The sequence below is a fragment of the Pyrus communis genome, chromosome 12 (genome assembly GCF_041283825.1).
Source record: "Pyrus communis isolate YQ-2024b chromosome 12, ASM4128382v1, whole genome shotgun sequence".
In the NCBI taxonomy this organism is placed as follows: domain Eukaryota; kingdom Viridiplantae; phylum Streptophyta; class Magnoliopsida; order Rosales; family Rosaceae; genus Pyrus; species Pyrus communis.
This window is the reverse complement of record NC_142576.1, coordinates 22,252,385-22,277,149: the sequence shown is the minus strand read 5'-3', so window position 1 is coordinate 22,277,149 and position 24,765 is coordinate 22,252,385. Positions and strand designations below refer to the sequence as shown.

At 37.8% G+C, this 24,765-nt stretch overlaps 5 protein-coding genes, 1 long non-coding RNA gene and 1 other non-coding gene across 11 annotated transcripts; 5 read left to right on the top strand and 2 right to left on the bottom strand.

Annotated features, from left to right (window-relative positions):
• Positions 1-150: 150 nt before the first annotated feature.
• Positions 151-5,234, top strand: LOC137746040 (uncharacterized). 3 transcript variants are annotated; one of them, XM_068486089.2, is made up of 11 exons: positions 151-859; positions 1,392-1,624; positions 1,762-1,892; positions 2,433-2,541; positions 2,642-2,681; positions 2,896-2,985; positions 3,106-3,205; positions 3,325-3,461; positions 3,548-3,650; positions 3,893-4,581; positions 4,790-5,234. In XM_068486089.2, the coding sequence occupies exons 2-11, from the start codon at positions 1,486-1,488 to the stop codon at positions 5,064-5,066; spliced, it is 1,815 nt and encodes a 604-aa protein (XP_068342190.2). In that variant the 5' UTR covers positions 151-859; positions 1,392-1,485; the 3' UTR covers positions 5,067-5,234. The 3 variants fall into 3 exon arrangements, with proteins under 3 accessions (XP_068342190.2, XP_068342192.2, XP_068342191.2); XM_068486091.2 differs by having other exon boundaries at positions 521-859; positions 1,468-1,624; XM_068486090.2 differs by having other exon boundaries at positions 625-859; positions 1,401-1,624.
• A 1,501-nt stretch (positions 5,235-6,735) lies between these two features.
• Positions 6,736-10,728, top strand: LOC137746039 (iron-sulfur cluster co-chaperone protein HscB homolog). 2 transcript variants are annotated; one of them, XM_068486088.2, is made up of 8 exons: positions 6,736-7,179; positions 7,537-7,633; positions 7,739-7,828; positions 8,700-8,765; positions 9,216-9,284; positions 9,690-9,832; positions 10,204-10,322; positions 10,415-10,728. In XM_068486088.2, exons 1-6 carry the CDS (start codon positions 6,830-6,832, stop codon positions 9,825-9,827), a joined length of 810 nt encoding a protein of 269 aa, XP_068342189.2. In that variant the 5' UTR covers positions 6,736-6,829; the 3' UTR covers positions 9,828-9,832; positions 10,204-10,322; positions 10,415-10,728. The 2 variants fall into 2 exon arrangements, with proteins under 2 accessions (XP_068342189.2, XP_068342188.2); XM_068486087.2 differs by having other exon boundaries at positions 6,739-7,179; positions 10,246-10,322.
• A 199-nt stretch (positions 10,729-10,927) lies between these two features.
• On the bottom strand, positions 10,928-11,378 carry LOC148692508 (uncharacterized). Its single transcript, XR_015953832.1, has 2 exons — positions 11,248-11,378; positions 10,928-11,137 (listed from the first exon to the last, which is right to left on the bottom strand). It is a non-coding gene; the product is annotated as an uncharacterized LOC148692508 (long non-coding RNA).
• Positions 11,379-12,307: 929 nt separating this feature from the next.
• LOC137746038 (Pentatricopeptide repeat (PPR) superfamily protein) lies at positions 12,308-15,757 on the bottom strand. The gene has a single exon (XM_068486086.2). The coding sequence runs from the start codon at positions 15,724-15,726 to the stop codon at positions 12,574-12,576; it is 3,153 nt and encodes a 1,050-aa protein (XP_068342187.2). The 5' UTR covers positions 15,727-15,757; the 3' UTR covers positions 12,308-12,573.
• A 107-nt stretch (positions 15,758-15,864) lies between these two features.
• Positions 15,865-15,937, top strand: TRNAR-UCU (transfer RNA arginine (anticodon UCU)). The gene has a single exon. It is a non-coding gene; the product is annotated as a tRNA-Arg (tRNA).
• A 1,224-nt stretch (positions 15,938-17,161) lies between these two features.
• LOC137746037 (fra a 1-associated protein) lies at positions 17,162-19,043 on the top strand. The gene is made up of 2 exons (XM_068486085.2): positions 17,162-17,436; positions 18,461-19,043. Exons 1-2 carry the CDS (start codon positions 17,240-17,242, stop codon positions 18,837-18,839), a joined length of 576 nt encoding a protein of 191 aa, XP_068342186.2. The 5' UTR covers positions 17,162-17,239; the 3' UTR covers positions 18,840-19,043.
• Positions 19,044-20,529: 1,486 nt separating this feature from the next.
• LOC137746036 (calcium-dependent protein kinase 26) lies at positions 20,530-24,765 on the top strand. Of its 2 annotated transcripts, XM_068486083.2 has the most exons (7): positions 20,530-22,235; positions 22,578-22,721; positions 22,843-22,995; positions 23,295-23,410; positions 23,496-23,663; positions 23,998-24,222; positions 24,315-24,765. In XM_068486083.2, exons 1-7 carry the CDS (start codon positions 21,194-21,196, stop codon positions 24,438-24,440), a joined length of 1,974 nt encoding a protein of 657 aa, XP_068342184.2. In that variant the 5' UTR covers positions 20,530-21,193; the 3' UTR covers positions 24,441-24,765. The 2 variants fall into 2 exon arrangements, with proteins under 2 accessions (XP_068342184.2, XP_088536921.1); XM_088680795.1 differs by lacking the exon at positions 23,496-23,663 and having other exon boundaries at positions 21,049-22,235; positions 24,315-24,584.

Here is a 24,765-nt window from a genome sequence, read left to right as displayed (position 1 = left end):
TGCTAAAATTGAGTTAATTCATTACGGATTTTAAGTAATCTCATTACAGGTTATATATAAGTAAAGGCGAAAGAAATCATGAACGGAATCCATTCCCTTTCTTTTCATTTTCATTACTAATAAGTAAACGAGCTCTGAGTATATTTAGATGTGAATGTGATGCGACAATCTCTAAAATGGTTCAACCATATATGTAACCATTTATTTCTTTTCTCCTTTTATCTAGTACTCTTGTTTGTCTCCCCTAATTCACTTTTTATTTTCTTAGTTTGTCTAAAAATGCTTTTAAAATGTTTGAAAATGCTTTTGATGAAATTATTTTTGAAATCAATTCTTAGTAAAAATAAAAATGAATTCTAAAAAAACGATTAAAATGCTGCATACAAAAGACACATAATTAATGCTTCTTCTTGATAACATTTAAAATACTTTTAAAACCTAAAAATGTTTTTTTTTAAACGCTTTCGATTATTTTGAATTCTAAACGACCACTTAAGATAATAAATTCGATAAAATTGTTACGGATCAAAACCCCTCTACCCAGTATCGTCTTATAAAAAGAAAAACAAATATGATTTTTAATTTATGATATGTATTTTAGCATGTGGTTTTAGACTTGTAGTTAGCTGCTATGCGTCTGCAATCCGTTACGCCCAAAGACCTATTTTTTCCATGTTTGAAATCCGTCTGGGTATAAAAAAATCAGCTGGCCTTGCCTCTTTTTTCAGTGCTCGGAATCATTACTTTTCCATTGAGATCTGCACAAAATCCTCAAGATTTCAGTATTCGAATTCTGGGTTCTCTTCAGACTTCACAGTTGTGAACTGGGCAGTCACTGCAACTGGTTACAGAGCTTCCTGTGAGTTAAAGTCTCAAACTTTTGACTGAAATTTCTTATGGGTTTTTATCGTTTTTGGTATCTCTGCTGCTGTTTTTTTTTTTTTTTTTTTTGATGATATTCATGCGATTTTATATGTGTAGGCACTCGAATTAGTGTTTTCTATATATATTTTTTTATCCCATCTGCCCAAAACTGAAGTTTTGTTGTTGTTGTGAATATTGGAATTTTTTGATACGAGTGATAATCCACACTAAATTCATTTAAACTCCGGGAAAGAGAGAGAGAACACTGTTCTATGCAATAAGAAAAAGCGGTATGGATATTGAACCTGAATACCCAATATGGAATATATTCAAAAGAAGTATTGGAGTTGAATGTTTTTGGTTGCTCAATACGCTTATAAATTTCAATATATAACAGTTTGTTTAATGAAAGGTTAACTGATTGTGTCTTTTTTTTTATTTTTTTTTATGGCACGTGTGATGTTTGAAGCTTTTTCTTGATTATAACAGACTCTAATCTTTGTTTTTATAAATAATTATGTGTTAAGGGAATGAAGTTTGCAAAATATTGGGAATATCTGGCTTGACTGGTAGCATAACTTTCTTAACGAGGGATCTTCGCAGTTTTTTGGAGATACGAAGATGGAGAAACCGCGAAAGATCATTCAGTACAGGGAGAGGCTGGACAGGACACTGGCATCTCCTAGTCTAAGTGATGAGGAAGCATTGAAAACCCTTGTCAAGAATCAGCTGATTCGTTCTTTGGAAAATGAAAATGAAGGTGGCTAGTTCTTAACAAATTCCTTTTTGAGTTTGACATATTTAATCCGGCAACAATCATGCACCCACCACCGATGTCTTAAAGCGGTGTAAGAAATATGTGAACACTTAATAATTTTATATTTATGGCTCCTGTAGGATGCAATGAGAATATGGTTGAAGAAAAGACGGCTGAAGTATCCAATTTACTGGATATGTTAAGGAGTGCTTCCCTTGTTAATGACAAGGGATTGAAAACCTGTGAGACCACAACCCAACCCGAATGGAAAGTATGTTATCGAATCTGCATTATGTTCTTCAAATCTTGCTTTACTCTGTAACTGTCTTCGTAGTTATAATACTTTTCTCCTTCCCTTATATATATATGTGTGTGTGTGTATGTGCGCGCCTCTCCCTCATGGCCTCAACTATAAATTTGCTTCTGTATAATCAATTCTCTTCGCTTTAATAAGGCTGCTGAGTTTCGTTGTTATCATGCACAAAGGGAAAGTGGTTCTGACTCTCTCTTTTCAATACGCACAACTTCTAAAACTTAACATCGTCATGAACATTGTAAAGTTCTAATTTTTGACCTTCGCTTGTTTGAAAAATGGTTTTTATTGTTGTTGAAATCTAATGCTATTCATTTACATCAGTATATTTGAAATTTTAAGGGGGTTTATTCAATTGGGATGTTGATCAGCAGTCATTAAATGTTATTTCATTTATATTAATGATTATTAAGTTTTTCTATTCTTTAATCAACAAGGTGTGGTGACCCCTGTGTGATGACAGTGACACTGACGTACAAAATATTTTTTTTCTTACAGTTAAAACAGGATAATGAAGAGTTCCGTGTGATGTATCGTGAGGGAATTGAAGGCAGTCCCTTTCATACATTACTTGCTGAAGGCTATGTAGATGGGCCTGTGGATGTCTGTAAGTGAAACCAAAATACTTGAAAGTTCATATGCCTCATTAACAAATATTGAACTTTAAAAGAGTGTTTTTGAGACAAACAAGGTTCCTTTTGTTGTAGGTTTATGCATCTCGTGGGAGTCAGACCTTTACAAGAAATGGTAAGTCATTTCAATCACTGCATGTGCACTTGATTTATGCATATATTTTGTAATGAGATATGGTCTGCTTGATGGAATTTATACTGAAAAAGTTGTTTTCTGTGAGAAATGGGCTACAAGTTTGCAACAACAATGTCGTTAAGGAGCTAAAAGACTGTACTGAAGGGATTTAACTCATTTAGACAATAATTGGGTTTATTTTAACTTCCTCCAGGTGGCCTCAGTCTACAGTTCCAACTTTCAAAATCCTCTCTAGCAAATGTTTGCAGAAGGTCAGGATCGGTGAACAGATATCTTTAGTGAGGTTTGTCTAAGATAAAACATAAAACTATATCATGTGTTAAAAAAATTCTTATTTGAATTCTCACGTCCGAGAATATTTCCATATGGAATGCTGAGTTTTGTTTATATTTTTGGAAGAAAGGATGAAAATTCCATGGCCACTTTCAGCTAGGGAGGCAGCTGTACACTATTTTATGTTTGAGTACTTCCAAGATGATCTGATTGTTGTGCTCTTTAAATCGGTTGGTAACCAAAATAGTCATTTGGCTTCAATATTTGTTTTGGTTTCCATAATCCCAATACTCCTGCAATTCCAAAATAGAAACCTGAATAAACTGATTTATTGCAAATGTTGTCTCAGATCTCCGACTTGGAAAGCATTGATGGTACTAATTGTCCCACCAATGAGGCTACTGCTGGAGCAAAGGATGCTGTAAGGATAGATATGGTGGGTGGCTTTGCTTTGCAGAAGGTTACCAACGAAAGAAGTTTCTTTCGGTAAGCCATGGCAACTTGAATGTAATACCTATTGACTTTGTTCTGTGGTTTGTAATTAAAGCTTTGAAGAACGTCTATTGTTGTAGGACAATATCAAGTACGGATATAAAGATGGATTTCATCCCGCCATCCCTTATAAATTTTATCTCGAGGCAGCTCATTGGCAATGGTCTCAAACTCTACCAAAAGGTTATATGTTTCGTATTTAGTATAAAACGATGCAGCTAAAGATACATAGACATGTGCAAAAAATTATATAACCAAAAGAGGTATTTCGAAAAGGAAGGGGAGGGTAGGGAAATTTCTTGAGGTTGCATGTTGGGCGTTCTGCTGAAACTGCATGCAAGCATCCCTTCATTCTAATGTATGAGATTCTATTTTTTTTACGTTTCTTCACATTTTCCAATGCTAACACTCCTACAAACTTACAGGTAGTGTCTTCTAAGCTTAACTGCAACGAAGATTACAGTAAGGCCTTGAGTGGCCCGCTGTACTCTCATATACGTGAAGCTCTTTTTTCACGTAATAAATCAAATGGGGCTTTGGAAGAAAAGAAGCTACATAATGATACATTCAGTCTCTCGGAAGAACATCTGGTAAAAGATAAGACGGATGAGAGTTTGGTAGATGTGGATCATAAAGTCAATAATGATCACCCTACAATTAATGCTTCTCCAGATGATGCACAAGTTCACCTTGCAAGTGAAGTTGCTCCAGAAGTTGCACAAGTTATAGGTGGAAACTCATTTGATGAGATTGAGGAGGTAAAGAGCGAAGAAAGCAGGCGATTTGAGGTTCGAACACCCAACAGAGTTGCTGAAGGGGATCGTGTAAATGGAAAGAGAAATGTTTTGATCAGTTCTGAAGTGGAACAAGCTCTAGGAACATTAGAAAAGGTAATTTATAAGGTTCAGCAAAATAGATTGAATGCTCAAATGCGGTCCTCTTCTGGCTTCACCAATGGAATCCCGCCAAGGGAAAATAATGTAGGTAACCCAAAATCTTTAGAAGGTGGAGTTTGTGGAAGTGGTGAACATGTTCCTGAAGCATCTAAACAAGAGGTTGTCAAGACAACTCAGCCCGTGTCCGCAAGGAATAGCTCTGTCATTCACAACTTAAGGTAATTGTGTCAAGAATACTGATCATACTTCCTTCTTGGCGGTGCAAATAATACACGTCAAAATTAGCTCAGAAACTTATCCTTGAACGTATTTTATCGCTTCATTTAGCATTACAATAAGACACCATGATCAATCTTTTACTTCCTCTCGTGATTTTATCTCGGAGCCAAAAGTTTAACGTTTTTATTTATTCATCTTACGTTGCAGCAATGCAGGTTCGAATTCCTTGTCGAAGGATGTTAACCTTAACAGAGTACTACCTACTTCCCTGGAGCAGGAACTTTCGGTTTCTCATGACAGTAACCAGGTTGCGTTGCTTTCCTTCAAGGACGGAACTACAGAGACACCTGCTGTGGATCATATTATGCATCGTTCCGACCGCATGAACTCCGAGATCAACGGTGATCAAGAAAGTCGCCCTACTAGAACAAAGAAGTCGAGGCAGCAAAAAGCGCTTCGGTTCTGTTGCTTCAGCATCAGTTAAAGACAGATTTTTAAGAGGTGGGAAGAGGCTGAACTGTAACTCTAACATGTTACTCATGAGAAAAACTTATATGATGCTTAAAGATATAGTATACTGCTTTAGGAGACTTTAAGGATGTACGATATTCTGGAATAATAATCTACAATAATAAAGTAAATCTATTTGTCACGTCTTGCGTTTTCGAAAAATAACTTCGACGACAACGAGAATACACACCCTTGACAAGTAAGTTCCCCTCCACGAAGAGTGCATACATCCGTGACATGTAAGTTATCCTCTACATTATTTCAACCTTGAGGAAACCCATGCCAAGTGACTTGTTTTCCTTCATTGCAGGAGTTGCCTTGGTCCCCAAGCCTTTAAACTCTTGTTTGATACGTACATGTAGTGATATACAGATGGTAATATAAGATGAAATCTGATTTTCACACGTATCTTCTGTAGCCTCTTAAACATTCATCTTCATTTCGGGCAATCAAATTGAATAAATAAAACAGAAATAATGGACATGGCTAAACATAGATGTGTAGTAGAAAAAAAAATGATGTGCGTTTATCATTTCTCTATAAAATTGTTTGCGCCAAAATTGTTTAGCTAATAGTAGAATGTTCTTTTACCAGATTGTCTAGCAACATAAGATACTTGCCTAATATATATACGTTGAGAATGTTACAAAATATTTATGTTATTGTCGAATTGTAATATGATCAAGTTGATTCTTTCAAATTATATGGTTACTAGCCTCTTGTCACAGACTCATGTATTTGACAATTTGCCCTTTTACATGTTATTTTTTACTTCTAATTTTATTCCTTTTATTTTTGTTATTTTTACTTGGATTGTTTGTTAAACCAAAGGGAATTTTTTTTGAAATGTCATATGAATTTGTACCAATTTTTCAATTTGTCATATAAACTAAAATTTTAAACAATTTGTCATACTAACTTTCCGAAATCATCAATTTGTCATCTTACCATAACTTTGTTAAGTTTTTCATCCAAAATAAGTCATGTGCCTCTCACATGACTTGTGTTCATGGTTATTTCTATCATTTTAACACCCTACTTCATTCTATTAAGTTGTATTCAATCAAAACAATTCTAGGGTGTTCAACTTAGCATCTCATGAAATCAAATTTTATTTGGGCTCTGTAATATGAGAAACGAGTTTAGGTTTGGTGCCAGAAATAGAGTTATAAATGTATATACGTTGCTTAAACACAACGATCCTCATGAATACCATCCAACACAAAATTTAAGGGCTTTACTAAAGAAAAGTAAAGAACTTGTAAAAAGATCTTAAATGACAGGAATAACCTTGAACACAAGTCATGTACCTCGCACATGACTTATTTTGGATGGAAAACTTATAGAGTTAAGGTGAGATGACAAATTGATGATTTTGAAAGGTTAGTATGATAAATTGCTTAAAATTTTAGTTTATATGACAAATTAAAAAATATGTACAAATTCATATGACATTTCAAAAAATACTAATTAAAAGAGGTATTTTTCGAAATTACAATTAATTCATTTTTTTTGCCGTTGTCGAATTTGTTGAAAATATCCTAAATTCGACTTTATGTATAAAAAACGTGTCAACCTTAAAAACCCCAGGGGCTAGAATCATCTCCGAAACCGAGATTACCATTTCTACCCTTCTCCTTGAGCCAACTTCCTCCTGTGTCCCAATAAACTGCCGCTTCTCACTTCCACGGTTAGAGCCTTGGAAGTTGCATTTGAACAAGTCTGTATGCTCCAACAATGTCGAAGAAGAAACTGCTCACTCCTCTCTCCGCCATTCTCCGGCGAACCCTAACTCCGACTACCGCTCTTTTCTCCTTCAATTCGTCAAGAAATTTCCAATCTCCCGCTTTTTTCACGTCCAATGTAGAAGCGGACCGCCGCCTTTTCCCGTTCGGCGGATTTGGTTTACCCGCGAATCACAGAATTCCCGGGAAATGCTTCGTCAGCTCCCAATCGGCAGAGAAAGCCGACGCTAGGTGCTGGAACTGTAGTGCCTCGCCCGAAGCGGTGCCGTTTCTGTTGTGTTCGTCTTGTCGGTGCATTCAGCCGGTGGATCAGTCGGTGGATTACTTTCAGATATTTGGACTGTAAGCAATTAAGGCTTTAACAATAATGTTTTCTCTCCCTTTGTTATTTCTGTCTGTTTGGTTGCTGAGAAAATGAGAGAGAGGTAGAAAGAAGGTGAAAGTTTTGAACTTTTAATTGTTTCTTTTTGGTATAATATATATTGGGGGTGGGGGAAAAGTCGAATTCGGGATCTCGGGTGTATGCGCGAATGCTCTTAACCAAACGAGCTACAAGTCCAAGGGAAAATTTTGAGTCTTTAATTAGTCACTGTCTGCGTGGTTATAGGAAAACAAAGCTAGTTTCTGTTATACTTATTTGAGCATTTCTCACAAACTAGAAGGATTTGTTTTCAATTTTGTTCAAATTAATATTAACAGGGAGAGAAAGTACGATACCAAAGTGGACGATCTGGAGGGGAAGTATAAGGCCTGGCAGAAAAAACTGCACCCTGATCTTGTTCATACTAAATCAGAGGTATTTGTGATAACATATCTTCATTTTCAACATATGGGAAATGTAAAAGATAACACTTTCCGGATAGAGTAAATTTTTTTTTTTTAATGTTTACCATGGTTTTAGAAAGAAAGAGAGTATGCTGCTGAACAGTCTGCTCGGGTGATTGATGCATATCGCACACTAAACCAGCCCTTGGCGAGGGCAATTTACATTGTAAGTGTGCTTTTTGCGTATGAGGTTATCGTTTGATGCATTTTTATTGTGTTCAAACGAATGTTCTGAGAACTGGACTAGTTTGGCAGAAAAGGGTCTTATTGAATGTGATTACTTGGTAAATAACTAACAATATTCGTATGATACAAATCAATCTTGACCCTAACAGTTATTTATTTACAAAGGCTTCTATGTGTGTGTATGTGGGTGTTGTGACCATGATAGAGAGGTTCTTGACACGCATAGTTAATGTTGAGAATGAGTCCCACATTCATGGGAGGAGGGACCTTGCATGGGCTTATAAGAGGTTGCGCTACTCCTCATATTGCCAGTTGGTTTTATGGTGGAACCTCAACTTTCTTCATGGTATCAGAGCCAGGTTGTCCCACGTGTGAAGCCAAATGGCCACATATGCTCTACGTCACCCCGTTGTGTTGTTCACGTGTTAGGCTGGAAAATTTGACACACGTGAAGGGGCGTGTTGAGAATGAGTCCCACATTGATAGGGGGAGGGACCTTGCATGGGCTTATAAGAGGTTGGGCTACTCCTCATATTGCCAATTGATTTTATAGTGGAATCTCAACTTTCTTCAGTTAAAACATGGATGACTTCACATTCTTCATTTGCAACAGTGTCATGATGAATAATCCTATCATTCAATAGTTCATGATGTGAATTTGTGTGTGTATTATCATTTCCCTCTGTGAGTAGCTTTCCGTACCTGCATTTAGTTTCATGGTCCCATGATTCAAAAGATAAGGGCGAGAAGATCATCTAGGCAAAGTTACTTGATCATCCAATTTATTAGTGTTTGCTATTCATATTCTACAAGTTTTGAAATTAAACTGTTATTTATTTATTTTTTTTCAGCTGAAGCTTGAAGGTGTGGACGTTGATGAAGAAGAGACACTTTCAGAATCAGAGTTGCTAACTGAGGTAATTTGAAGAAGTTGAAATCCTGTCATATTTATACAACCTATTATCTCTTTGCAATTTTACCCATAATCTGATTGTAGTGAAATATTGACTGAAAAAATGGTAAAGATCTTATTTCTGTAAGCTTGATGGATAATTTGACATATTTGGAGTGCGCATATTTGAGACGAATATCATCCATTAGAAAATTTTGTAATCTAGTTGAAGCTTGTGTCGTAAAACTTACAGTTGGGATGGTTTGTAGTTGAAGGGTTTCTTAAATTTCTTATTCTAGAATTCTTTTCCTTCAAGAAATGAAGTTTTGTTATTAATATTGGAGGAAACATTTCCCATAGACGTTTGGAGTCACTGAGTTGTTTTTCTTATGTTTTGATGGATATGCTGAAGTTGATGGGTCATTGAGTGAATATTAATTTGATTTTCTTATACCTTCTGGCTCGGAAAGTTCAGATTTTGGAAATCAGGGAAGCTGTTGAAGAGGCTGCTGACTCTCAGGCTTTGAATGAGATTCAATCTCAGGTATGAACCAAGGGTTTTTACATACATGTAGGAATAATTAGCAGGGAACTCGACAATTCTTGTCACATATCGCTTGCAGTCTAATTTGTAGAGCAATTTCCTAGAGTTTCATAGTTCTCAAAACTATCACACGTAGAAATTGCCAAAAGATAAAAAGTTAAGTGGACTAAGCTACTAAGGGGTCTTCAATGTGACGCTTTAGATTCGACCAAGGTTAATTAGTGTTTCATGATCTTCTGTTCTATTGTAACGGTTCTGTGTTTCCTCAAGGTCCATGAAGAAGAGCTTGCATTTTTACCTTTTTAATTCACCTCTTTTGTTAATAAAACTATGCGTAATGTCGACCTTATTGCCCTTTTATTCGTTTTATTTTTTATCAACTCATCTCTGTTCTTGCTCATCTAGATGAAAGAGAAACTAAAGCATTGGTCCGATGTTTTTACAAACGCATTTCGTAGCCGCAACTTTGGAGAAGCTCTAAAAGCTATCCGGAGAATGACTTACTATGAGCGTGTAAATGAAAGTGTTGTAAAGAAGCAGTAATAAAGGTAAGACTACGCAACTATTTAGCTAAATCATCAATCTTCAATAGAAAAAAAAATGAGTGTAGGAGTCAACATATAGGGCAGAAGGTGCATAATCATATCTGTGTTCATGAACGTGCCCCTGGGGAAAGGGCTCTGTTCTATCCAGTGCACATTTGTTTGGTTTTCTCTTTGGCATGGTAATGTACGAGAACACACACAGACAGAGACCTCATGGATATGGACCCGGAAACCTCACTTCCAACGGGATTATGGGAGAATGGAGGGTACCATTTGCTTTATATGGTCATGCTGTCATCCTGTAATGTCAAGTAGTAAATTGAATATTTATTTGTAAAGATATCTATATGTTTTCATTGTTAACATATTAACAGATGGATAATATGCTAACGAGGCCATCATCCGGCAACTTTCAGGCTCTTAGGATCTCAAACAGTATGGTTCTTGAACAAAGTTTAACTGCACGATTGACAAGAAGATTTTGCAACAAAGTGTGAGTATGTTAAACTTTAGATACGCTTGTTTTTTTTTTTTTCTCATTTGAACGAAAGCTGTGAACTGAGCCTAGATTGTTCATCTTTACAGCCAGGTTTTAATTGAAGACCTGGGTTGAGATTTTTCCCGCGTCCTTTGGATATAAATTAAACATTGGAAATAAGAAGATTGAGCTGAGATTTGTTGGAGCTGCGAATATTTTTCCATCGTATGATTCTGTAATCTTATGAAGATGGGCAGCTCTTAATAATCACTCATGTTTTTGTTACATTTGTAAATTTCGAAACCGCGTCTGTCGAATTACTTGAATTCAGTGGCTGTAAGCGTTGTTGCCTGATTCGGGTGCCCGCAAATTCTGCACAGGTGAAAGAGCAATTGAAACCGGGGTGGACGATGGAGTTGAATGCTTCGGGATTAATTTTTCATTTCGAAAATCCATTTGATCCTCAACGTCGATGAGCCAAAACAATGTACAGAATACGAATCTTGTCCGTGCGAGGAATATACCTGCAGTTCCTGAATCTTAACGATATGAATTCGAGGAAAATTCATGCAGAAACCAGAAAGACAAAATGTCGTTCCTGCGGGCATTCCTTTGAAGTAGGAAAGAAAATTTCTTGTTGCCCAAGCAAGCAGTCAAGTCTATAATTTTCCAACAGAAATTCAATTACATTGGAACCCTTAGAACCACATCGGTCAAGCCTCAGGACCCAATTTCAATTTGTACAGGTATGGAGACACAACCAGTTCTCCAGCAGCAACCGCATTTCGTGAGGGCGATTTTTCCTTTTTTCCCCATTGAAGTTTTCATATCTGTAGCACACAAGCCATGGTTACTACTGGATATATATATCAGATAAACAAACACAGATGAAGCATGATTTTGTAAAACTGAACAAATGGAGAAAACATAAACGTAGCACCTTGAAAATCTGTCAGCATCTTTGTCATCCTCGTCGTCATTAGTCATCATCAGCTTCATCACTGTCTTATTTTTCTTGTTTTCAGTATTATCTAGCCTATTTTCCTTTGCAAAGACATTTTCAAATCCTTTATCTTGAAAAACCGATCCTCCGTCGCAATGTTAGCTTGATGGATAATTTGACATATTTGGAGTGCACATATTTGAGACGAATATCATCCATTAGAAAATTTTGTAATCTAGTTGAAGCTTGTGTCGTAAAACTTACAGTTGGGATGGTTTGTAGTTGAAGGGTTTCTTAAATTTCTTATAGAATTCTTTTCCTTCAAGAAATGAAGTTTTGTTATTAATATTGGAGGAAACATTTCCCATAGACGTTTGGAGTCACTGAGTTGTTTTTCTTTTGTTTTGATGGATATGCTGAAGTTGATGGGTCATTGAGTGAATATTAATTTGATTTTCTTATACCTTCTGGCTCGGAAAGTTCAGATTTTGGAAATCAGGGAAGCTGTTGAAGAGGCTGCTGACTCTCAGGCTTTGAATGAGATTCAATCTCAGGTATGAACCAAGACTTTTTACATACATGTGGGAATTTACCTCCAGTTCCTGAATCTTAACGATATGAATTCGAGGAAAATTCATGCAGAAATCAGAAAGACAAAATGTCGTTCCTGCGGGTATTTCTTGCTGCCCAAGCAAGCAGCCAAGTCTATAATTCTCCAACGGAAATTCAATTACATTGGAACCCTTAGAACCACATCGGTCAAGCCTCGGCAACCAATTTCAATTTGTACAGGTATGGAGACACAACCAGTTCTCCAGCAGCAACCGCAACCGCAACCGCATTACGTGAGGGCGATTTTTCCTTTTTTCCCATTGTGTATTAGATATATATATATATATATATATCTAATACACAAACACAGATGAAGCATGATTTTGTAAAACTGAACAAATGGAGAAAACATAAATGTAGCACCTTGTAAGTCTGTCTGCATCTTTGTCATCCTCCTCCTCGTCGTTAGTCATCATCAGCTTCATCAGCTTCATCACTGTTCTTATTTTTCTTGTTTTCAGTCTTATCTAGCCTATTTTCCTTTGCAATGACTTTTTCAAATCCTTTATCTTGAAAAACCGATCCTCCGTCGCAATGTTAGCTTCACCTTTCACTTTTGGTTTCCTTTGGTCAGAGAAGAGCAAGGGAGAATGAGAAATCTTGAAAGCTAAAGTAGTCAGATCTGAAGCAACGGAGGGAAGAGTGCACACCGTGCTACTCCTACGTCACCACTACCAGCACCTCCAAATTTGAAACGAGGAATAGGAGGAATTATGCTAACACCTTGCGGCTTCTTATTAATGATAGCTTTTGCTCCATTACAGTGCGAGCCAAATCTTGCTTACCTTCTCTGTTAAGCCCGTAAAATATGGTTCGAAAATTCACCACACTCGGAACAATCCCACTTTCCAACATTTCAGTTATAAGCCGCATTGCTTCTTCAGATTTGCCCACCTTACAAAGACAAGTGATGAACATCGAATACGTTCTAAAATCCGGCAATGTTCCTGTAAGTTTCATGTTGTGAAAGACATCCCAAGCTTCGGAAACCATTTCCATGTTCATGTACCCTCGAATAAGCGCAGAATAGGTAATGACTGTTGGTTTACAACCCTTCTGTTGCATTTCCTTAAAAATTTCTAAAGCCTTTCCTATCTGCTTCTCTCTCAAGTGGTGAACTATTAAGGATGTATAAACATGGACGGTTGGATTTACACCCGCCTGCTTCATAGAATCCACCTTGGCCAGTGCTGCTTCTAGTTGTCCACTCCGCAGAAGTCCATGTACAAGGCTCCCATAAGTATACTGATCCAGTTTTGATCGGTCTTCCCCAACATTATCCATCAATGCTGAAGCTTCTTGCAACCTCCCGGCTCGACATAGAGCCCTAATGTACAAGGAATAACTAAGAGGAATCGAAAAACCAACTTTAGGAAGAGAATCTATGCACCTTCTGGCATCTGAGAGCTTACCAACTTCACATAAACAACCAAGATACGTTTCAACCAACTCTTTGTCAGGTACATGACTGGCACGGATCATCTCCTTGAAAATTCTAATTGCTTCGTCTACCTTTCTACCTTTTCTCCCACAAAGAGATATGACTAAATACTTGTAGGTACTAAGAGTTGGGTGGCAATTACTAGACTTCATCTCACCAAAAATCCGCAGAGCAATCTCTGTCATACCTGTTCGACCATATTGCATTATCATTATTGTCCATGTATCTGGTGTGATTGAGAAACCTTTTCTTCTCATTTCGTAAAAGAGGTTTCTCATGTGCTTGAAATCTTTTCCGCGCCCTGCGGTTTTGATAGCCATGTTGTAAGTATCAGTAGTGTGGCTATAACCAGTTCGCTTTCCTACCCACGCAAAAAATTGTAATGCTACGAAACCATGCACGCTGCTATTCCTCAAAATTTCCACAACGAGTCCTGGAGTGAAATCAACAGCAGAATTCTTCAAAGCTTCCCGAACTAAGGGCCAATCTGTTGAAGAGGACAGAATTTTACAAATATCTTGCAAATGATGCTCATCATAAGCCTTTGAAAGCGGCTCCACTAACGTACAATCCATCTTCGCTGGTTGTAAATAATTAAAGTCCGTCCGTGTACTGAGTTCGTCACCCCCGGATGCTTCAATATTAGAAACCTCTTCTCTTTCTCGTGGATGAAGTTTATAGATCCTCTGCAACTGCTTTACTTTTTCAAGGTTATCCATCTCTCCCTTTTTCTCCATATGATACATAGCCAAATTAAATATGTCATCTCGAATGACTATATCAGATGCTCGCATATCATCAAAGACCTTGAGAATCTCATCTGTCCTTGAAATTCTACAAAGCTCCTTAATGAATATAGAATAGGACTTCAATGTGGGCTTGATGTCTTTGTGCTTCATACTATTAAATATTTTCCATGCTTCAGATATATGGTTTTGACGAACCTGACCTGCAACCATGGCTGTGATCGCCACAATATCTGGCTCAACTTCGCTTTCCAGCATCTCATCATACAGATCACTGCCCTTTTGAAATTCATTCAACTTGAAGAGGTGTTGCATCAGTTCTGTGTAGGTAGAAGTTGTAGGCACGTATCCAGATTCTTTCATGCAATGAAACAGATCGAGCGCTTTATCAGCATCATTATTTCTTAAGTACCCATTGATGATGATCCCGTAAACCTTCCCATCAACAATATTTCTCCTCTTCATAATTTCCAAAATTTCCAAAGCATCTGTGATTCTATCAGCCATGCACAATCCTTTCACCAAAGCCTCAAAATACTCAGGGCCAAGCATAACCTCTTTATTCTTGAGCTCACGAATAAATTCCAAAGCTTCTCTGATTCTTCCAGATATGCAGAAACTCTTCAAGACACAACCATAAACAATGTGTTCTGGAATCTGCGAAACTCTAATCATGTCATCTGAAACCAAGGCAATAGAAGCAGTATCGCCGGAGCTAGCTATACCATTCAATAACAGCTTGTATAAATTTATGCTAAGTCCCATGTCCTTCTGTACCATCTCCTTGTAAAATTCCATCGCAACTTCAGGTTTTCTAGTATTACACAGTGCACGTATCATCGACCTGTAAACCACTACATCCGGTTCAAAACCTTCTTTCCTCATCTTTTCGTAGAAGAACAATGCTTTGCCAATAAACTTAGCATTTCCATACTGTGAGATGAGAATAGTCCAAGTCTTAACATCTTTCTCGCACAGATGCTTTTCCATTTCCTCCATCAACTTCTCCACCATCCCGAACTCTTTTGCATCCCCAGCTATAAACAGCATGGTATTATAAGTCTTAGTTGTATGACAGAACCCTTGTTTGAGCTTCACCCAATTGAAGAACCTCAAAGCCAAATGTGGCACTTTAAAGCACCTCTTCAACACTTTGTCAACAATATCTGAATCCAACAGAAAACCCGATTTTTCTAACATCTCCTCCATTGAAACCAAACCACTCTCCGTCCTGACAATCTTTGTAACCTCCTGAACCACGGGGCTAACATCACTTTCAGCCAAATTTTCCACCTGCGCATCCTCCAAACCTGTTATATCTTTCTTTTCTTGCAGTACACTCTCCTCCGCATTTTTACAAACAGTTTGCGTGCAAGGTTGGCAATCTTCTTCCCCAACCTCACCAACCCTCACCTGGGTTTCCTCCGAAATCAAAAACCCAGATGGGGTTTTATCCGCAGTAACGTTTTCAGCTCCCAAAATCTCAGTAATTTCAGTGAAGAGCGAGCCAAATCCGCCGGTTTCTGGTGCTTGTTTGGAGTGGGTTTTCTTATTAGGCTTTGATGGTTGAGCAACCGTTACAAAACGATTAATCTTGTACAAGTTTGAGAAGCGGAAATGGATAATCTTGCAGCTTGAGCTCGAACACAAGCGTTGTAGTTTGATTAAGCTTCTCATGCTTCGCCTTCAAATTGTATTCTGCGCGGGATTTCACAGACTAAAAGCATAGATCGACACGAAAATAAGGAGGAAGAAAGTAGTGGATACGCTGATAATTAAAGGTTAATAATTTAAGATTGTACTTCTTGAATAAAGGCGCTCGTGGCCTAATGGATAAGGCATTTGACTTCTAATCAAAGGATTGTGGGTTCGAGTCCCACCGAGCGTGCGGGAATTTTGATAATTTTTTCTATCCTGTTACAGTTTCATTGCATTATTAATGTGACGTATGTACGTACCGTCAACGGTAATTGCGTGTTGTTTTATTATTAACTTACGTTATTTTTTAAATTATTGTACACACTGAGATTAAAAGAAATTATAATTATAACGGTTTTACAACATTATCAATGCTGTATAAGTACGTATCGTTAATGATAACTACGTGTCGTTTCATTATTAATGTACATTGTTTCTGAAATTACTGTATGTACTTAAAAGAAAGTATAAGAATAACCATGTGTCATTTTATTATTAATGTACATTGTTTCTGACATCACCATACGTACTTATCTTTTTTTCAGTACATCGATATTTGTATACTTAGAGGAGGAGGAGTTCGGCTAAGCCACACAATGGGCAACTTAATTTGGTATCTCATTCACCATCAACGAGATTCGAACCTAAAACCTCTCACTTTCGAGTGAAAAAAAATTACTACCACACCGTAGTACTAAGTGACATATACATACTTTTCTTAAAAGAAAATACTAGAAGATGAGCACACTTTGTGTATGAACAATTTCATTTTCTTTTTTGTTTTTTTATTAAGGAGTGTGATTAGTTTTTAAAATTTTTAAAAAGACTATGAGATAATAATGATGAGATCTTTTAATAAAGTCATATTTTTCTTAATATTACATAATTACCATTTTTCCCTCTTTATGTAAGTATAGTACATCAAAAGTGAGGATAAAATAGGAAAAATAGGGATATGATTGTCATTTTCTCAAAAGATACAAAATTACTATTTTGCCCTCCTAATGTAAGTATTGTGTATCAAAAGTGAGGGTAAAATTGGAAAAAACTTGGTAAAAAGTTAACAATAAGGGTTCTTTTAAAAAAGTTTTAACGAAAAGCCTACGATACTGTTCGCTTTAACGAAAAACCACATTTTTACACTAAAAAGTCAATCATGATACTATTTATTTTATTCTTTATTTTATCCTTATCATTAAAACTCAAAGTTTTCAAACTATTTTCATTAGTTTTTCTTTATTTTAATAGAATAGAATAGATAGATAAGAATAACGGCTTCACTGTATCACCAATGAGAAAAGTCATTCTACATGGCATCCATTTTTGGCGGGCCGAAAACCTCCTCTCCAACTAAGCCCACAACGGCCCAATTATAGCCCAACAAGCAGCCTTGGAGCCGAAGTGAATCGATCTTCCCAAACCTTCCACCGACTTAAGCAAAAATCGCAGAGATTTTCTGAAGTTGGCGCGAACAGAGAGGTACAGAAGAAAGATGGGTTGGGTGTGGAGGGACGACGAAGAAGGCGACAGCAATTCTTCGGCGCTTGACATAAACCCTAGATCGGATGGCGAGCGATGCTCGACGAGAAAGGTGGTGAAGACGCAGTGCAAGACTGAGGAGGTGGAGCCTGGAAAGTTCATGCGGAAGTGCGAAAAGACTGAGCAGCTTCTCAGGGACTGCGCCGGCCGGTAAATCCCAATCTCTTTCTCCATCGATTTCTTCATTCCCCTAAAACCCAATGACAAATTGGGAATATTTTTATCTAGGGTTTCTGTGAATTGATAGAAATTGTCTGATGGTGTCACTTTGATTTAGTCTGGATTTAATTTTTCAGCTGAATTTTGTCATATCTATGCCAAATTTAGTTTTTTTTTTTTTTTTTTTTGAGGATTTTTTGGGGTGTTATTGTTGGGATTTATGCCTTAGGATAGAAAAATGTTGAACGTTATGATATTTGTTGGATTATAGGAATGTTGGGTTTTCTGTAGTTTTATGACAACACAGTACGAAATTGAATCCAATTTGTATGTTGTTTATAATTAAGAAAAATATTTATGGAAATATGAGACGAGAGATGAGAATGGGCCCTAATCTTTATGCCTTCGTGTATAGCTTGTTCGAGTGCCCGAGGTTTACAGTTTAGTGAAGTATAAATAGCGCGTGGTTATTTGCAGGGTTGATTGAATCTTACTCGTGTTAATAAGAGTACACATAAGACTTCTGATTTGATTGTATTTGATTCTGCATACAGAAAGCGTTGTGGCGTTGATTAGATTATGTCAGATGAATATGCTTAGAGGTCGTTTTATGGTCATGCAAAATAGGTCTTTGCGGTTCTTGTTAGAGAATGGTATCAGTTTCAGCAGTTCTTTATGCTGTTTGTTCCGTGATAAATTGTCCGAGTTTAATTTGAAGCGAGTAGAATTGGTTTAGCAGTGGATAAAACGTTTTATGCTCGTGCGAATAAAGTTTCATTGACATTAAAGCTGAACACTATAGTATATTGGTATGAGGATGAGCTACCTATGTAGTGAAACATTTATGAGCACCATGTCTCCAACTGTCTTTTGCAGCTTCTGGGACGTAATTGGAGCTATCTAGCACATGCAAAAAACTTTTCTTTTTCTTCCCTTGTTTGAGTATGGGCAGTTTTTATGTTTGTATAACGTTGACCAATGTAGAACCAATTGCTGAGTACTATGTTTTTGTTAGGCCTGTTGAAGTGGTGCAATCCAACAAAGAGTACACAGAAGATGACGTCACTGACGAGATGCTCAAACGGTCTGTCACCTTTGGATCATCACAGCATGGAGCGTTTGACTTCCCAGGGTTACAAAGTGACATTGAAGACATTGAACGCAACTTTATGGGTGGCCTCAACCGATTCTTTGAAGCAGCGGAGGAGTTGAAGAGTGGCTTCTTCAGTGCTTTTGGGACTCCACACATCTTTGACGAGGGACCTTCCCGCCCTCTACCATCTAGGAGGCGAGAGGTGCCCATGGAAGGTCATCATCAGCAGGAAGCTTTTCCTAAAGCAAGTGATGGCGACTCAGGACAAGTTGATCTCTCTGGGTTGGCGAGAGATGTTTGAAGAAGAGTTGTCCATTGTCCGTGATGTGTTTGAAGAATGACTACATCCGTTTCCCTGTTAGTATCGTTTTTTCCCTTTCTCCTTAATGTAGAATACAACTTGAAATTTCTCGTTTATAGTAGACAAGATCCTATGAAGGATTGTGTCCTGCAAGCCCATCTAAAGAATAATGTGTTCATCTTTATAAAGCAATGGTTTTGCTAATTGGTTTTAGTTTTAAGCATGAATCATCTTCCTGTAATGTTTAGAGAAATCTCATTTGCCGATTGCATTAGCTGATCATATCGTATCGGTCGAAACCATGTGTCGACCTCTTTTATCCGTGATGGGAGAGATAGACATGTGGTTGTATACAAATCGGTTGTGATAGGGCACATTTTCTCGATTCAAGTATATAATTTTATGACATCTGAGCCTAAGGACAATGCCATATTATGCTTTTCTTGTTTCGTTTTCACACGCTTCACATTAATATACAAATTCATATTGAATGAGAATCCTCTGTTTATTTCTAGAACGCGTCAATGCATGCAAAACATTGTCACATGAGCCGCTAGATTTAAATATTTTAGATGAAACCATTATATCCGACTGTCTATTGGACCACAAAACACAATCTAATGTTACTGGTTGTATACAACTACGTGTCTATCTCCCGCTCATCGCATCAATAGGTCGACGTCTGACGCTTTTTATGTTTCGTTGATTCGTTTCACATTATAAATAAACTTTCATGTGGAATGAGACTGGGGGAGTCCTCTGATTGATAGATGCAACTGCCCAAGTCTTGTACGAAGTTTCCATATAACCTACCAACCAGTACCAGAAGGCAGATAGTGGTGCAACACAACTATGTAAGCCATGATTGACCAACGAAAACCAGCCGACCTCGTGGAGTCGGTCAAACATGTTCCTACGACTACGAGATTAAGTAGGCCTATTGCTTATACTATACTCTTCCTCCCCTAAACCCATGTAATTAAGTTATATCTTATCCGCAATCGTGATTTCTTTGGAGTAAGTATGGACCGGTTAAACATGACACGCGGTGGTGGGTTGGTCCAACGAAAACCTATGATGTGTTATAAGCTCTTATTGCGATTAAAATTTACATAACATATCTAGACTCAATCTGCCACATGAAAAGAAATCATGACGTTTTATAAGCTCTTATTGCGATTAAAATTTATATAACATATTTAGACTCAATCTGCCACGTGAAAGGAAATCATCACCTAATTTGTGGCTGGTGTGACGAGCAAAAGTGGTAATTAAATTAATTTTTCTCCACCGGAATAGAGAGAAGAAATCTCACCGGCTACGGCCTGCTGCCGGCGGCGGAGTGCCCAGCCCACGCAATGACCCCCCCAGATGACCAAATCGGCTCCCGGCTGTACTTACAGTTGTCAGACCCCATTGTGGCGTGCCGGTCATATCCTACCGACCTTAAACCCTCCAAATCACAAAGATCCCAGCCGTCCATTCCGCTTCAGTGGCCATCGGGAAGGTGAAAATTTCTGTGGGTGTTTAGTCAAAATTGTTAAAAAAAAAAATTAAAAAGAAAGAAGAAAAAAAAAAAAGAAAAAGAGAGAGAGAGAGAGAGAGAGAGAGGAAACGCATCTTGACACATTCCAACAGAAAAACCTGCCCCCTTTCTCTTTCATACCACAATTTCCTTCCTTCTCCGTTCGTGTGCGGATTGCGATTATATAATATGGAAAAGGGTAGAGAGAAAATCCTAATACTCTTTCTCCACAATCTAAATAACCACACGAAACGACTGTTTTTTTGTCATTCTCTCTCTCTCTCTCTCTCTAATTCTTCCACTGTTTCTCTCTCTTCATACTCTGAAACTTTCTTCCTTGTTGACGCGGAACTTGTCAATATTTTCTGCCCCAAATATTGGGTTTTGTTGAATTTTCGGTTTCAGCCTCGGGCAGTCGTCTTCTCTGTTGGGTATACATTGGAGGGCTGATTGGTTCTGAGGAAATTTCATATTCTTTTCTAACTTGTAGGGGGAGTCCTCCTTTTGGTTAGTTCATTTTGGAGTTTCTGTTTATTTTGAGGCTCTTCCTGGGGTTAAAAGGTTGCACCTTTTTCTCCAGAGAACCTCGACGGTATGAGGGAATTACAACTTTTGTTTGAGAAGATGGTGATATTTCTTTGATTCAAGTATTTATTCTTCTTAAAGTGATTGGGATTGAGTTGGTTAAATTGGTGGATAATGCTCCATTTTTGGTCCTCCCATTTTAATATCCATTTCCTTTTTGGGAGATAAGAGAGGGGATTTTGCCCCTTATATGATATGTGTCTGCATTTGGAATTCTGACAAGAATTGAGACATCGATATCCAGATGGGGAACAACTGCGTCGGATCAACCAAGGACGCACTCATCCATTCAGTCTCGAATTCACTCTGGTGGTCTCGATCAACTGGCAGTTTTTCCAGTAGAGGAATCGATAGTACTGATGAAATGCCGCAATTGAGTAAGAATCCATCAGAAGCTACTCTCTATGTTCAAAACAAGGCCCCAGAAGCAGTTAAGATAGCTGAGGAAGAGTATAAATCCATGCAGGCTACAAGTGGGAAGGAGATGGTTCATCCAGACAAGCCTAAGGAACCGGCACAGCCTCAGAAACACAAGGAGGAGACGTTACTTGCGAGGCAAGTAACACTTCCCAAGGTAGAGGTTAAACTAGCACCACCAACAATTCACATGGGAGAGGCTAGACCGGTACAAGTAGTAGCGAAAAGGGAAGAGACTAACATGGGAGAGGCTAGACTGGTACAAGTAGTAGCGAAAAAGGAACAGACTAAGCCAGCAGTGCCAGCGAAACCCAAGAAGCCCCATAATGTCAAGAGGGTAGCAAGTGCAGGGCTTCAGGCCGAGTCTGTCTTGCAAACAAAAACAGGGCACTTGAAGGAGTACTACAATTTGGGCCAAAAGCTCGGACACGGGCAGTTTGGAATGACTTTTCTCTGTGTGGAGAAAGCCACTGGAAAGGAGTATGCTTGTAAATCCATCGCTAAAAGGAAACTCCTGACTACAGAAGATGTGGAGGATGTGAGGAGAGAAATTCAGATTATGCATCACTTGGCAGGGAATCAAAATGTAATCACAATTAAAGCAACATATGAGGATGCTGTTGCAGTTCATGTTGTCATGGAATTATGTGCAGGGGGTGAGCTTTTCGATAGGATTATCCAGCGAGGGCATTACACCGAAAGAAAGGCAGCTCAACTGACGAAGACTATAGTTGGAGTTGTAGAAGCTTGCCATTCTTTGGGTGTCATGCATCGTGATCTTAAGCCGGAGAACTTTCTTTTTGTCAACGAGCAGGAGGATTCACCGCTTAAGGCTATCGATTTTGGACTATCAATATTCTTTAAGCCAGGTACATCTTACAATTTGTTTTTTCTTTCCTTACTGATCCATCTTATGTTCATTGTTTTTCTTTCGATCCATCTCATTTCCATTTATGATTTTGTCTCTAGTTAATTTAGATCATTTTAAAATCGATACCCTTTGACCTTTCGGTAACTTATCATACGAAACACCAATCGGATTGGTATTAGTATCTGAATGATGTCAAGCACGTCCTGTTATATGTATAATATTTCTTTTACTTTGTCAAAACATTTCCAGCTCTCAGTTATTAGTTGACTTTTAGGTAATTTTCTGGTGCTACATACAAATTTTCTGTGTCTTTTATGTTACTGATACAATTAATTTACAGGGGAGAGATTCCGTGATGTGGTTGGAAGCCCCTATTATGTTGCACCAGAAGTCCTGCGCAAGCACTATGGTCCAGAAGCAGATGTTTGGAGTGCCGGTGTTATCATTTACATTCTATTATGTGGGGTTCCTCCGTTTTGGGGTGGTAAGAGTTTTAATCTGTCTACTGGACAAACTTTTGTCTTCCTGTCTCGAATATGTGTGTAATTTCACAATGCACTCTTGCTCTTTCCCCTCTTCTTATTCTTTCTATTCATTTCAAACAGAAACTGAGCAAGAGATATTTGAAGAGGTGCTGCATGGCGATCTTGACTTCTCATCGGATCCCTGGCCTAGAATTTCTGAAAGTGCCAAAGATCTCGTTAAGAGAATGCTTGTTAGAAACCCCAAAAAGCGGCTAACTGCTCATCAAGTTCTCTGTAAGTTTATATGATTGTACATAGTATGAAGAAAGTGGCACTGTAATCCCCTTGTCAATAGTATGCTTGACACACACATTCGCTCTTCATTTTGCACATTCACTTACGGTTCTCTATATAATCAGATCCTCCGTGCGATACGTTTAACTTAGAACATGGAATGAATTGTACCATTGACATGATTGATTAAAATTAAACTTTAGGGGTGAAACTTTTATAAGCGAAAAGAAATGGTTTCATTCTGTTGGAGGATTAAGTCAGCAGTTCAAACCAATAATGTATGTTCTGATTTCTTGCAGGCCACCCATGGGTTCAGGTTGATGGAGTGGCTCCAGACAAGGCTCTTGATTCCGCTGTTTTAAGTCGCTTGAAGCAGTTTTCTGCAATGAACAAATTTAAGAAAATGGCTCTTAGAGTAAGTCTTGCATTTACCATTTATACTTAAAACTTTATAAATCATTGTGAATACTATCCTATAAAATCGACTTTATTGTGTGCAGATCATTGCAGAGAACCTCTTGGAAGAAGAAATTGCTGGTTTAAAAGAAATTTTCAAGATGATAGATACTGACAATAGCGGTCAAATTACTTTTGATGAACTCAGAGATGGACTCAAAAAATTTGGAGCTAATCTAAATGAGTCCGAAATATATGATCTTATGCAAGCTGTAAGTATTATATCAGGACTATCGTTCGCTGCCTTTAGATCTTCGGAAAATGATCCCTCAGGCATGAGGAAAACTTAAAAATTGTAGATAGTCTATGACCCATCTTGTTAGTAGATTACGAGAATGCTTGCATTATTTTTCCTAGAATCTGTTCGCTATTCTATGATTCCTTATGTGGCCTACGGTGTTAATCCTTAAGTAATGTGAGAGTAAACTAGCATATCAATTTCCTTTCTTCGATTGGAGCAAATTATTTTTGTAACTTTTGAGGATTTATCTCTTGCTGTTCTCGTTTTGTTGTTCTTATATGAACGCTACTTGTTCTGAAATGCAGGCAGATATTGACAATAGCGGCACAATTGATTACGGAGAGTTTATAGCAGCAACATTGCATCTAAACAAAATAGAGAGAGAAGATCACTTATTTACAGCTTTCTCATATTTTGACAAGGATGGCAGTGGCTACATCACTCAAGAAGAACTTCAACAAGCCTGCGAGGAGTTTGGCATTGTCGACATTCAGTTGGAAGAATTGATCCGAGAAGTAGATCAGGACAATGTAAGTACACGGCGTACCCAAATCATAGGATTGATGCTAAAAACAAAATGGAAACTTTTTCAAGTACTTAATGCACTTGTTTGTTTTTTCAGGACGGGCAAATAGACTACAACGAGTTCGTTGCCATGATGAAGAAAGGCAATGCAGATTTTGATAAGAAGGGGATTCACACCAATGCCCTCAGCGTTGGATTTAGGGAGGCAGTCTCTGTTTGTTAACAATGGCTCCCTTTCTCCTTCCACCTTTTGTGAATTTCTGCAGCTTTTGAAGATTTGCAGATCAGAATTAAGGTCTTCGGTAAATACGAATAGGTGCCATCAAACTTCACGTTTGAATTTATTTATCAGTATTCAACTAATTTGTATCAAAACAGATGGTACGTACAATTTTAGGCTATCTTCTCAATGTAGTATATGATAGAAAAAACTGACTGTACATAAACACATGCATAACCTCTCTGGTTATTAGTGTTGTTTTATCTTGTGTTATTGGTTTTTACTTAATCAAAGAGGAAGGTAAGACTCCCAACTTAGTTCAACAAAA